Source organism: Idiotropiscis lumnitzeri, chromosome 1 (genome assembly GCF_059441095.1).
Source record: "Idiotropiscis lumnitzeri isolate Australia: NSW breed Sydney's pygmy pipehorse chromosome 1, RoL_Ilum_1.0, whole genome shotgun sequence".
NCBI classification, from domain to species: Eukaryota; Metazoa; Chordata; class Actinopteri; order Syngnathiformes; family Syngnathidae; genus Idiotropiscis; species Idiotropiscis lumnitzeri.
In genome coordinates, this window is record NC_142391.1 from 14,815,566 (window position 1) to 14,829,366 (window position 13,801).

Here is a 13,801-nt window from a genome sequence, read left to right on the forward strand (position 1 = left end):
CGCGGTTCGGACCGTACCAGAGCTCCGGAGGAGGCCGGCGTGCGTGGCAGTTAAGCCGAAGAGGAACAACTTCCGCCCGGGCACTAGCGGGGCGACATTTCGCTCCGTGCGAGAGCTCCGGAGGAGACTGGCCGGCGTGCGTGGTAGTTAAGCCGAAGAGGAACACCTTTTGCCCGAGCATTAGGGGAGCGCGAGGCTGTCAGTTATGAATGAATAAATGAATAAATAAATAAATGAAAAATGCCACCTTTCATTTCACAGGGCACACCGGACGGCGTACCAGCAGGTAAAAGTCGAAGTAAATAAATAAGTACAAAAAGAGGTAATTGAATAAATACAAAAATAATGGCTGGGGAATAAAAAAAATACTAAGTTTTAATAATAATTTTTTTTTTTGTTATAACATGAATTTCACTCTCTCTCTCTCTACCCGTATATATATATATATTTTTTTTTTTTAAGCATTTTTGAAGGTGCGCCACTACTTCGCACCTATATATATATATATATATATATATATATATATATATATATATATATATATATATATATAGGTGCGAAGTATGTATAAGTATTTTTTTATTTTTTTGAAGGTGCGCCGCTACTTCGCGGATTTTCAGTTTTCGCGGGTGGTCTCGGTCCCCATTAACCGCGATAACCGAGGGTTCACTGTATTCAATATTATACTCTGACTCACAATATGTCACCTTGAAAAGTATTGAAAAGAGCATTGTAACCATGAACCTCACGTAGCCCAAGAAAAAAAAAATGCATGCTTATATCTTCTTGAAGACACGTAGTAACAGTCACACGCACCAAAGTATGAGGGGGCACCATTTGCACACATTGACCCTACAACTGGTATTAGTGGCTGAAAAGTGTCCTCAAGTAATTCATGTAATTCGAGGACCTCGGCTCAAAAAAATGCTCGAGGCCTCAAGTAGCCTTACACTTATATACATTTCCACTCTCAGGAAGGAGGCTAACTTCAAAATAAACATTACTTACGTACTTAAATCTGTTTCCAATTAGGCGCCAACGTGTACACGATTGAAACTTTTTTTGATTCCTCTATCCAGGTTTCAAAAACACAGAACCAGTAGCTTTGACAAGCCGTGGATAAATCTGTCTCCCGGGTAAAACAGCTTAAACCAACTAACTACAGGCTGGACATATTAAAAAGATGAGGTGACGGCCATTCACCGGGCCGCAAGAGAAGTAAATATGGTAGTACCTGAAAATACTCAACTAATAAAGTTACAAAAACTAAACTAACAGTTTTCTACAGGGAGGAACATGTGGATGGCCCACAGAATGAAAAAGAGGAGTCGGAACTGTTCTGTGTGTGGTTGCGAGTTGTGTGGATAAACTGTACTTTCAATTTAAAGTTGGCACCTGATTTGTGTGTGTGTATAGATTTAATAAATGAATGCTTTAACATCATGATAGTCACATTCTTATTGGAACGCTTGACTTCAAGTCTGTTGCCTGTAAAAGAATACATGCACATTAAGGCACATGGTCAGGATGGTACCACCTCTGCCTCAATTTGAGGCAGGAAAAATTAAGTTTTAGAAGAATCTTTGGGTTTACCCTGTTAACACATCGTTTGTCTCCTTGTTGGTCCAAACAATTTACGCTGACGTGCCTCTAAGCACGAAGCTTACTACCGATGACTAATTTAGTATTTGTGTTATCGTTTGTAATAGACTCATCCTTTATGGTTGGAACGGATAGTGTTATAACGGGAACAAGACATTCAATATTAACACTGGTCTATAAAATAAATAAACATTCAATATTAAATGAGAATTTACACTCCCCAAGGGCACAAGTCCTAAACAACTTTTATTTGGGCGCCCAAAGACTATAAGTCCTGGATGTAAATGAAATTATCAGTAGTATGTAAAAAGCAACCAATCGGAAATAAGAGTATACGAAAACAAACATGGTGATACTCAACCACACTTTTGGAGTGAGACGGAAACCGATTGCTTTATAACAGAATTTGAATATAATGTGTTTTATTGACGGTGGAACGTAAGAAGCAGAAATAAAGTCGATTTGGGTCATGACGTTATCTGTATGTTGCAGTTTGGATGGGGATATCCCAAGTGATCACAATTACCATCTACATGAGAGTAACTCTGTCCGCTTGCGCGTGTAAACGGGTGATGCCAAATGTTTCAGGAACCGGAATTTTGACATTAACCCAAATAGTGACTGCATGTAAACGTAGTCAAGGCTAAGAGCTTCAACACTGAGCATCAACACTGAAGTATGATTGCATTACGTCACAGGCCGAAGGCCTGTAACGCTGTCGTCAACGGAGTATCTCTAACAGTTGGTCAACATAAAATATTAATATATTGATTAGCATTACAACAAAAATTTAATGTTGCCGATATTTATTACTATGGCCGAAATCATTTTGCCCATGTCGGTAAATTCGGTGTTTAAAAAAAAAAAAGAAAAGCCTTTTCTGTCTGCGGCAATGTTCATGCCCCTTTAAGAGGGCTACAGCGCGTCTAGTCACGTGACTCCACCCATCTGATCAAGAAAGAAAAAGACGACGCGGCCGTAGCTGGCGATTCAAACCCAGAAGCTTTTTCACCACCCACAACACAACCATGCTGTGCTGAACGTTCAAAGAGAGAAGCAAGGTTCGACAAGTGACAACAGCCCGTTAACGGAGGCGACAGCATACGAGAGAACGTCTCAGAGGTGGACGCGATAGCCTAGCACATAGCTAAAGATAAAGCTCCTCTCGTTACAGTGGCGCGCACAGGATTTAAACACTTCATGAAAGCCGTATTTCCCGGTATGGACTTCATCGGGACGGCATCTTAGACATGTCAAGCATTTTGCATCTACATCCGACTTGTAGTCGAGTTGCAACATGGATCCCTGATTGAGCCTGACTGTGCATTACATAGACGTCAAGTGGCAACGGCGCATCAGAGTACTCGAGACAGCACATTTTCCGCGATGATGCACACTTGTTTATTTGGCTTGCATTGACATTTTCTTGCATTTTATTTAGCATTTTTTTACATGGCATTATTTATATTGTTTACAAGAGACCACACAAATCTAGGGCTTTGCACATATCATTACAGCATCTTGGCGCAATCTATTTGCAGAAAAAGATTTTACGAAAGGTACCCTTTTTCTCCTGTTCTTTGTGACATTGTTCAAGTCATGCAAAGCAAGCTATTTGGAATGTTTATACAAATTATTTTTGTACTTTTATTTTTCATTGAAAGTAATGTGTACCAGTCGGTCAATAAAAAAAAGCAGTCAATATGCATTTCCTGCATTTATTTTCATTTTAGTCCACGGGGGGAATTTATCGTGCATTTATCGTTAGCGAGGTAAAATTGCTCAATTTATCGCGATCTTGATTTGAGGTCATATCGCCCAGCTCTAATACAACTGTGTGGAATAGGTTAACAAGAAAATATTTAAATCCTGTATTTTGTTGTACAGTGGACCGAAAGGGCACAAGGCTCAACCAAGGACCGGTGGAAGCGACCTAAAGGGATCATACTCATTTTATTTTTTAAATGATTACTAAAAAATAATGATTTTTCTTTGTCAGTTATTGCATTTAAGTCTCCATCCATTGCCCAAAAGAAACACAACCGGAGTTTTTCATTTATGCAGAAGAGGGCATTGTTGTGGTGGCAATAAACCAGGCAAATACAAATTTTTCAAAAATAAAAAACATCAAACTTGGGTTGAAATATTAGTCAACTTTCTCACTGCCTTCTCACTTGCTTCAAGTGCTAGATTAATGAAATTTTTCAGACCAATCAAAAATCAGTCTAAGCTCAACACAATATGCTGCTGCTGCAAAAAATAGACACAAACTTGCGCCATCTATTGTAAATTCTTACCAAGCAGTCACAAAATTCAAACAAGGCAGCGGTTCAAACAGCGCAATCAATTAGCAAGTACTTAAGTTTTAAATACACAACTATTAACTCAACTAAAAGTAGATATAAAGCAATCAGTGGATAATAAGCATCAACTCATTTTAAGTAGAAAATGGGGTCATACTGTATGTCTGATCAACTGCATAAGCCAACTTGAAAATGTTGCCACACTACGTATATTCCAAAAAATCACTCCCGTTTTCTCCATTACACTTAGATTCAAATCATAAACTGAGAAAACGCCACAATAAAGACTCAAATGTACAGTCCTTGAAGTATTTAATCTTAAAAGACTAAATCAATATGTAAAAAAAATGCAGTGGTCTGAGGGCCTGAACACCATGATGTCTTATTGTGGTCAAGAATGTAGAGAGTGGCTAGAAATGTGTGCACAGCATAAGGACGTCTACAAAACATCTCTGTTTGACAACCAATAATTTCCCACTTTGCGCACAATGCATTCCAACGGTGTTCTTTGTCAATAACCTTTTACACCGGAGAAATGCATCAGCAGCCAGGCCACACATACAAAGTCTCCCCAGCACCACTATTGAGCACTGCCTGACAAATCAAGAGGTCATGGAACCAACTGAGGCATCTTCCTTGTGAAACAACCCATACTCCTACCTAAGCTGGTTAGGGATTCTCTTATCTCTTTGTAACTCTCTCCACCCCATCCTCCAGTGCTTTGGGGGAGCTGGGAGAGCTGCTGAGGGAAGGGGAAACGAGTGTTATTAGTCAGGTATGTCACACCACAAGCACAGTAGTTCTTTAAGAGCAAGCAAGGTCGAAAACATTTGATGAGAACCGATTGTAAAAGGCTGGTGGTGTCCTGTGCGTTTTTGGGCGTAACGGATGGATGGCTTAGAACGCAACAGTCTCCGTAAACAATACATTGTTCTGTATGCACCCACATGGACCATGTTTGTCCACTTTCGTGTTTACCACAACATTTGTTGCTGCCAGCATATTTCTATGGGAAAAAAAGTAGGGCCAAGGTTAAACTAAAAAAAAAAAAAAAAGAAAAAAAAAAAAAAGGCCAAAAATAAAATTTCATTTTACTGTAATATGAATACTGACTCAAGTTGTATTGCAATGTGAAGCTAGAGGAGCTTGGAGACGGGAACTACGAGCCGCTTTATTCATTCGCTAATGTGACACATACTATAGTGTCTGTGGACTGCCCGTTTCCATTCACAAGCATTTTTTTTAATGATTTATTTATTTATTTTTTTAAGTGAACAAGCGCCGAACAAGCTGAAGCCTTGTCACAGTACGTCCCAGCGCTATTGTTCAGTAGCACAGATCCTCCACTACATACGCATGCCTGGTTAAACTTGTTGATCGAGTGTGAGTATAGAGTGAGGCGATTATTATGGAAAATGTGTATAAAGGACAAATGAAGAGCAGGCGAGCATGACAGTCGCAGCTAGATAATTATTTTGTTATTTTGATTAGTCCTCTCCTCCATTGCCAGACCATAACTTACATGAAAATTAAAATGCTTACTTTGAATTGAGCAAAGTGTTAATTAGGGAAGAACCAATTAATCCGCCGGCCGACTAATTTTCTTCAAACGTTGGCCAAAATTATTTGCAAAATTTATTCTTTTTACCGATTTGTACACAGTTGCACAAAAGTAACAACGGTCTCATTATTGATTACACATAAATCTAGACCAGAAACTTGTATCACTAAATATTAATATTGTTGAGAAGGTCATTCTATGAACCTGTCATTTAAAACAAAGCAAATCTTTATTTTTACAAGCAATGCTAAGGTGACCAACGCAGTTTGTGCCCTGGATGTCACTATTTTACCACACAACTAGTCATGGCCTGATAAAAAAAGAAAAGAAAAGAAAAACATAGTGCAGCATAAATAAAACGAAAACGTGCTTAACATGACACACAATCAACTACTATTAATCGACAATTGATCATCCAATTATTCGACAACTGTTATGATAGTAGGGCTGCCACAAACGATTACTTGGGTACTCGTGATTAGTTGACTAATTGGGTCATATGTAAATTGTGGCATGTTGCACCAGCAAGCAGCTGCTCTTATAAAACCATAATTAGTTCACAGCTTGAATTCTTTTAGGTATGTACAAATTAATAGGATGATACAACATTCAACTGTGATTAAACTTCTTCGCTTGCATTTCTGAGATGTTTATCAATGATGGTGCAGTTTGAATTGAAGGCAATACAGTGGCCTTAAATTTTTTTTTAGTAATTCTAATTGTTCAGTGCATTTTAAAATGGAACCAAATGTATACACTATGTAGAGTTGCACTAATACTAATAAACTATAAATAAATAGTTATAAATAAAACGAAATACTTGAAAATAAAGATCACCCTTCTTGGGCACCAAGCCACCAGGTCGAGAAATCAGACTACCGCAGTAAATTAGGAAAATGCACTGTGCTCAAGAAAACTAAAGTAAACACTTGCATATTATATATATATATATATATATAGGGCCTAATATGATATTAAATATAATTTTTTGATGAGCATACAAATGTGCAGTTTTTCATTCAAACATTTTCATGCACCCGTGCGATGAGATTGAGTGTGTTAGGAGCGTCAGAGTGCGCTCCGTTCCCATTCATTTGTCCGGAAGAGAAGCACTGAATAACCGACCGACGAAGTTGAGCAACGCTCTTGCGTTTCCAAACGGTCGCTGAGAACCAGTACGTGCTTCGAGAATATTTCTGAACCCGAGATGGGTGTTACGCAGCTTGTTCGTCCAGCGCATTAATTCCCCCCCAAAATACAACTAATGCAATTCGACATCTTTTTTTCAGCTGTTAGTTCACAAACCAACAACAGCGCACCTAGTTGCCAAGCTGAGCAAGACATTTTGAAATGCTCCGAGGCTGATGATTATTTAGAAAAAGGATTTGTGCATTTGAGGCAGGCAGCTTGTTGGCATATCGATACTGATGGACAGAGCCGTCACTCTAAGTGGCTGTCATGTTGAAATGACACGTGGCTTGTATCATAGCTGCACGTCTGATGTTTGAAACCAACCAATCTGTGTCAAGAGTTCAATGAGTTGAGAGCGAAGAGAGCGAAGAGGCTCAAGAGCGCGAGTGTTTACTTAGAGCAAGCGAACCCGGAGTGGCCGGCTATTGAGCATTCAATTCTTAATAAAAAATACTCGGCTTGGCTTAGTACTAGATAGCAGCTTAGCGACAAGCAAATAGACTTTACATTTGTGCAAAAGGATGACTGCATCAGAAAATGGATGAAAGGATGGTTGGGAGAACACCATGTCTTCTGCCGTTCGAGAATACTGTATTTTATTTTTTCTGAATACTCGAGTTTGCAAGAGAAGTTTCAGCCGGATATCCAAATACCAAAATAGAAGCAGCCCTAAAAAATAATAGCTCTGATCTGAGCACGGACGGCTGAGGCACAGCAGGTGTCGGCTACATTTTGTCTTGGAAAAAAAAAACTGCAGAATAATAAAGACAAAAATTATGAGAAATTTTAATATGGGCACTGCCACTATAGCGCAGTAGTGCTTGCTCCGCAGCAGAACAATAAAAAATAAAAATTAAAAAATACCCTTGGCAATCTTTATTCCAAATAGTGCACCTGTCTCATACTTACTTTAATGGCCTTGATGCCTGACTTGGTGATTTGGGTCATCTTGGCCTTCGAGATGGGCGGCTTGTACTCGTTCAACGAGTACAGCTGTAAAATCACAGGAAACATCAAATGAGAATTAAGTTTCATTCAAAATACACCTTCCTTGTCTTCAAATTGGATTAAAATAATAACTAAGAAGACATGAAACAATAATCTCACTTTATTTGATGGAACAGCTGCATTGCATGTTTCGTTATGTTGCCGTTATTCACCTTACCGCTACAGATGATGTCGAACACTTTCACGACTCAAAAGAGCAGGAACGTGTCAGACAAGATTTCCGAATTCCCCTCCTCATAAACTTCTAGGCGAGATATTTTCTATGCATGTGTGTGTACCAAATGAACCCACACATCATCTGACCACCATCTGCAAATTCCGTTTGGCATTATTTTGTATACCTGGGCAGAGGGCTGCAGGATATTGGAAAAACATGCAATATGGATGTTGAGTATCACAATATCAATATTATTGTGATATTTAACATGTCCCGAAAGAAATTACATGCTTATTATATCATAAAATAAGTACTTTTTTGTGCTGCAAACTAAGCAAGCTCAATGTGTTTTTAGCTAATTGATATGATAATGTTGAACTATTGAATGGCACATTTACATTTGCATATGACTGGTCAAATTCGGATAAAAGCATACAATTCTTTCAGGAAAATATTGCACATATTTGCAATCTGCATATTACATAGGTCATTATCGTGATATTGATATATTTTTTTCTATTTATAAATATTGTGCAGCCCTACCTGGACCATTGGCTTTTTACAATTAATTTAACTTCGCCAATTCGTCATCATTATTTGTTGGGGCTGTTCCGATCAAATCGACATGATCGGATATCCGATCACGTGTGATTCTCAGTCGATCAGTATCGACTGAAAATCTGCTTTTTGAATTTCCTTATTTTTTTTAAGTCAAGAATAACATATTTTAGCACTACACATGATTTGAACGACTGCTTTTTTCAGCCATTTAAGGTATGATCTGGAATTCCTGTATTCTTTTTTTTTTAAATTGAGAAAATTTGGATGTGGTCTTGTTTTTCTTTTTCATTGCATTTTATTGGATCAGCACTCTGTATCGGCAGATACTCAAACTCAAGTGCCTTGAAATTCGATGCAAAAAGAAAAAAGTGATCAGGACATCTCTATTATTTTTTTGTCTTTTTCTGCGTTTAGCAAGCTTTAGCAAGCACCTAAGCGCTCAACCCTTAATTACTTTGCAATCTGACAAAATTGATGCTTTTTCACCAGCTTGCATCCAAAAAGTTTTTGCTCCCTTCTATCCTTTCTCAAGCTTAACAGTTTGTATCGTCTCTTTGGTTTTCATTAGTGTTACTGTTATTATTTCAGGAAAATGGTACTCATCAGGGGAATTATCTCTAAATGGCCTGGCTGATAATGCTGCAATCAGTTCATCTTTTCACTTTTTATAATAAAAATACCGACTACTACTCTTTGCATTTGACTACCTAGAACTATTTGGTCTGTGTTTTTTTTATACATTGGTGTCAAGTCATGAAAAAAAAAATGCTGCATTGGGCGAGGGATTTGAATGCACCCTGATCACGTTTTTGGGAGCCGCACCGTAACCATTAAAAGCGATGAATGGCGAAAATTTATTTTTGTTTCTACAGCGTGCAAAATATCTGGTAGAGTACCAATAGTTCCAGTGCCACGGTCACGTTTGCCAATGTCAGTGATGCTTAAGCTAACGCTCCAAGTTTATCGCGCAACTCAGACGGGTCAGCTAACTTGTATCGTGCTAACGTTAGCAGCGGCCAGTGCAGCGCGCCCGTTCTCATCCCACACAGCAGATAGTTGGGAGTTAGTTACAATGTAGTCACGTCGATCTTGAAGCACATAACGTGACGGTGGACGAGTGCTTCCGTAAATAAGCACCGCAGGTACATCTTTGTACACAGCTCCGCGGCCTTGCGAGACAGTCCGGCTAACGTTAGTTTACGTTAGCTTCGGCTAACTAGCTTTAACGTCGCCGCCAATAAGAAAGGGGGTACGGGCTTTCCTCGTCGTGTTGATATCTACTGCAAGGATTTTCAAACAAACCTCGTTGTTGAAGGCTTTCACGGCCTCCATGGTGGCGTGTTCGTGTTCGGACTCTCTGCAACTATCTACTCAATAATCGGTTGGAGACATGCATGCTCAATGTCTGGCGAGATGGAGGAGATTGCCAATATGGCGCACAAGCACTGGAGGACAACTACAGTCGACGCGCATGCGACGCCCAGCGTCCGTTTGGGGGAATTACAAGTTACGCCTCCAAATGTTTCTGCATGGATCATCGAAAATAATTCACTTTCACAGTCATTTTATTAGCCTGAGACAAGATCACCAACGTCAAGAGCTTCAAAATATTAATTTAAATTCCGCAAACAGCTACATGCTGTACAGTCACCAACAATGTCTTCATTTTAGGAGGCCTAACACTTGTTTTGGATCTGTTTTGTGTGATAATTCCACGTCTATAAATTAATCATTTTTGTAATCATATGTAAGTAAACCTCGAGATGGTTTAGCACTGTTCCGAATCAGCGTTTGTTTTTCCTCTAACACATCAAGTTGTCGTGATATAGTAATAGATTTAGTGATACATGGTGAAATCTATATTACGCGAGCATCAAAACAAAAAATGAAAATATTTCAAAAACCTGACGTGCTAAGGAAAAGATGAGACTCTGTTGTTGTTTCGGGACACAAAGCCAGAGCTGATCATTTGCAGATGACCACTGTTATTCTATGCAGAGTACAAGTTTCCCACTGCCAGTGTTCCATTGGGATTAAAATACTGTATACACGTTTTATTTGCTTGGTTTGGTTTAATTTACAGCAGTGAAAACAAGTCAATGTACTTATAAGTAATAATCGCCTTTAAATGACAAAACATCCAAAAATGTTTCAAACAAATGTGAAAACTCGCGTGATTTATGGCAATTACTCTGTCCGTGCAGACTGTAGTTTTAAAGGGATACTTCTCAATAGTTTGTTTAAAAAGTGTAACAGGCATTGAAGGTGCATGGCACCAATAAGAGACTGAAAGCTGTTAAAAACGTATCCAGTACTGACGTCATCTAAATAGACAAAACATACAACAAAACAAGAACATGTAGAAAGCAATGTAACATACAACTTGGAGAAACACAAACGCCAAAGAAGTAAAAGCAATCACCTGCAAAGTTCGCTAATCTTACAAATCAAATCGTAAAAGTAATACTAGGATGCATTTCACATTGTAATGTGAGCCGCAAGTTAGAAAATGGCTGCACAGATTCCATTTAGGAAAACAAAAAAAAGTTATGTAGATCCATTTTCTAGTTGAGAAGATCTTATAAGTCCACAGTAGTCCCATTTTGAAAATTCAACAGCAGTGTAAGTGACACAGGGAGCATTTATAAACTGGTTTCAGCCACTGGAGCAGGAATAGCCGATTCGCCATCCTGGGAGGCCTCTGACTCCAACTGCTGGTCATTTAGGACACAGATCTCTTGCACCAAAGGCCCATTGGCTTCCTTCCATTCTCTGAACCTGCCCGAGGTCAGTTCAGGGTCTAAAAGCACCTGCTCTAAAGCCTGTAGGTCGGCCTGTTTTGACTGGGATAGAAATGAGAGCAAGCAAGATTAGGAAAATTATGAAATAAGCACACATGTATACAACAAATACATTCACTTAAAAAAAAAGTCTGCAACTAAGAGAGCAGCGATGTGAACGATAAACCACAACATAGCGGGAGATGACTGCATGAGAAAAGATGTACCTTTAATGTGCTGTTGAGTGTCCGGATAAGATGCAGTTTCTCATTAACAGAGTGGTTTTTGCAGCGTTTCACAAAGGAGGCCCGGAATTCCCGCTTGGTGGACGGTTTGCGGTCTCCTATTGGCGACAGGCTGGCCTCTTTCAGGTGGATATACAGCTTCTCCATCTCATCAGCGCTGTTACAGTGATCACCTGCAGCAACATTAGTCACGCAACATCATGATTATCATCAAATATGTGGAATGTCATCTCATGCCTGTTGTTAAGTAACCATGACAACAATGACACAAATAAACAGAATGCAAATTCTATCAATGGTGGCATATTTCAATAGGAAAAAACCTGCAAATGTGTGCTGCGGCAGGCAGTAGCACAAGCAAATGAATCTATTTAAGAAATGACCTCTCGTGTATTTGTCAGTATGACTTTTTAAAATATTTTATTTTCCTGTTTGTTTTTACAGGTGCTGAAATTCAAAGCATGTCGTCCCCACTAATGTGCACACCTTTAAGTAGTTTAAGCAGAGTCAGTATTACCAACTAGTAGGGCTGGGTTTAAAAAAAAATATATCTATATCTCGATTTGAATTGATTTTCCTCTTCATAGCCAGATATCGATTCATAGAACCTTATATATCGATGCTTTTAATAACCTCTTTTTCCCCACAAATGCAAGTGACTTCACGCATCGTGAGATCTTGTCACTATGCGAAAGTAGTGTATCAAAACAAAATGGCGGAAGCAGTGATGTCAGCGCCAACAAGCTAAAGGCACATGTAATTATTGTTTTGACCAGGCCATGTTAAATAAAACGGATGTGATTAATGTAAATGAATTGACTACAATTCTTAATGTAAAAATGAATAATTTTACTAATAAACCTAGTTACAGCAAATAGTTGGCACTAATTGCAGCATTGCTGATTTATTATTTTACCCCAGACCAAGCTGGCAGAATTCTTCAAGTCAAGTCTCACCTATATCCACCATACCCGAAGCCTCTCTTTTTGCCGCGCCTTCCTCATTGTACCCCGTTTCAGCGGATACCAGATGAGCCGAACTCTCCGGCGCTTCCTCCTCCTCCGGCGGGGGTTGATGCAAATGCACCTGGACTGAGCACACCGCTGGCGCTTCACCCGTGGGAGCGGGAGAAACCTGCGCGACCAGGTCCAACCAAGACTGACGCTGTTTGGAGAGAGACGAGGCAGACGAGCTCTGCGATGTCATCGTACTGAGGGGCGAGGAATGCGAGCCGTTTGCTTCGCTGGGGACCGCCGAGGAGTACGGTGGAGGAAGAGTGCCCTGTGAGAACGATGTATGAATCATGTCAGATGCAACTTTTACAGTTTGATTGCAGATTTGCAATAAAGTACAAGTAAACTCTTGAGGAAGCCATGGGACTGACCTGATGTGTGCTTCCAGGAAGACCAGATGGAGCAACGGAGTCCCGCAGGGTCTGTTCATAGTATGGTGGTGGAGGTATGTCTGTGGTTTCTGCTTCTTCATGGTCACTCGCCTCACTGTAACACTCTAAAAGCACACGTGCACAATTATTAAATCCTTTACTGTAATACAAACTATTTCAGTTTCTGGTCAGGAATGTCTGTAATTTAACATCCAAATCAACAAAGAAAAGTTTCTATACTATTGTTTAACACCAAAGTTGAATGTTTATGGATGTATATACTTATACACACGTGATTATTTTAGAGCTACATATTTTGAGATTTGTAGATTTGTACATTGAGATTTGTACCCATGCATTTAATAAAAAGCGATTCACTTTGTTAGTCAAATGATGAAACGTTTTCAATTGATAAATGCATACTGAAGCAAGTTTTATCAAGAAGCTCACCAGCTGCTGTGTTTTGTTCTGTGGGCTCATAATGAATGGAGGCAAGCCCAAGCTTATTCAACCATCTGGAACACATGCACATAAATATCGCTTAGCAGGATTTGAACATTTCAGTTTGATTTGAAGTATCTTTCTGAACGCAGTAGATACACCATTGTCCTTGTTGTTACTTACATGGTCATTTCTTCATGGTTCTCAGCAGCAAAATAAAACATCATGACTTGTGGGTGGCAGGCTTTGAATGCACTGGAGAAAGAAGAGTCAGCGTTAAGATGGGATGAAAAAGAGCACAGATACAAACACAAAGTCATTTCCTCTCATGTGGGAGGAACTGCTTTAGAGACAAATGTTCAAACAGCATGGATGCTTACTGTTTCTTCTTGCACTCAATGGCTCGGTCGATCATGAAGTTGGTGAGGTCAATGAAGCCCTCAGCTTTCTCAGCCTGCACCACAAACATTGAACAACAGTGTGAAAACAAAATGAACAAATGACTTCAAGCCACTTCCTGACAAAACCACGGCCGTCCGCCACTTCTTCTATTTGCCCCTGCAGACGG

General features: G+C 39.5%; 2 protein-coding genes across 5 annotated transcripts in view; both read right to left on the reverse strand.

Annotated features, from left to right (window-relative positions):
• The window catches only part of scaf8 (SR-related CTD-associated factor 8), a 70,568-nt gene extending 60,713 nt beyond the window's left edge, over positions 1-9,855 (reverse strand). For 2 of the 3 annotated variants that reach the window (XM_088319405.1, XM_088319400.1), the window contains exons 1-2: positions 9,686-9,855; positions 7,567-7,650 (exon numbers count right to left, since the gene is read on the reverse strand). In XM_088319405.1, coding sequence (XP_088175531.1) covers positions 7,567-7,650; positions 9,686-9,715 — 114 coding nt within the window. In that variant the 5' untranslated portion in view covers positions 9,716-9,855. Of the gene's footprint in view, positions 1-4,565; positions 4,648-7,566; positions 7,651-9,685 lie in introns of all 3 variants that reach the window. The other variant, XM_088319414.1, reaches the window with a different exon arrangement.
• Positions 9,856-10,422: 567 nt separating this feature from the next.
• Positions 10,423-13,801, reverse strand: part of LOC148343356 (connector enhancer of kinase suppressor of ras 3-like) — a 44,071-nt gene continuing 40,692 nt past the window's right edge. For both annotated transcript variants that reach the window (XM_088319423.1, XM_088319429.1), the window contains 7 exons: positions 13,614-13,687; positions 13,417-13,488; positions 13,243-13,307; positions 12,793-12,917; positions 12,365-12,689; positions 11,391-11,581; positions 10,423-11,226 (listed from right to left, as the gene is read on the reverse strand). In XM_088319423.1, coding sequence (XP_088175549.1) covers positions 11,026-11,226; positions 11,391-11,581; positions 12,365-12,689; positions 12,793-12,917; positions 13,243-13,307; positions 13,417-13,488; positions 13,614-13,687 — 1,053 coding nt within the window. In that variant the 3' untranslated portion in view covers positions 10,423-11,025. The remainder of the gene's footprint in view (positions 11,227-11,390; positions 11,582-12,364; positions 12,690-12,792; positions 12,918-13,242; positions 13,308-13,416; positions 13,489-13,613; positions 13,688-13,801) is intronic.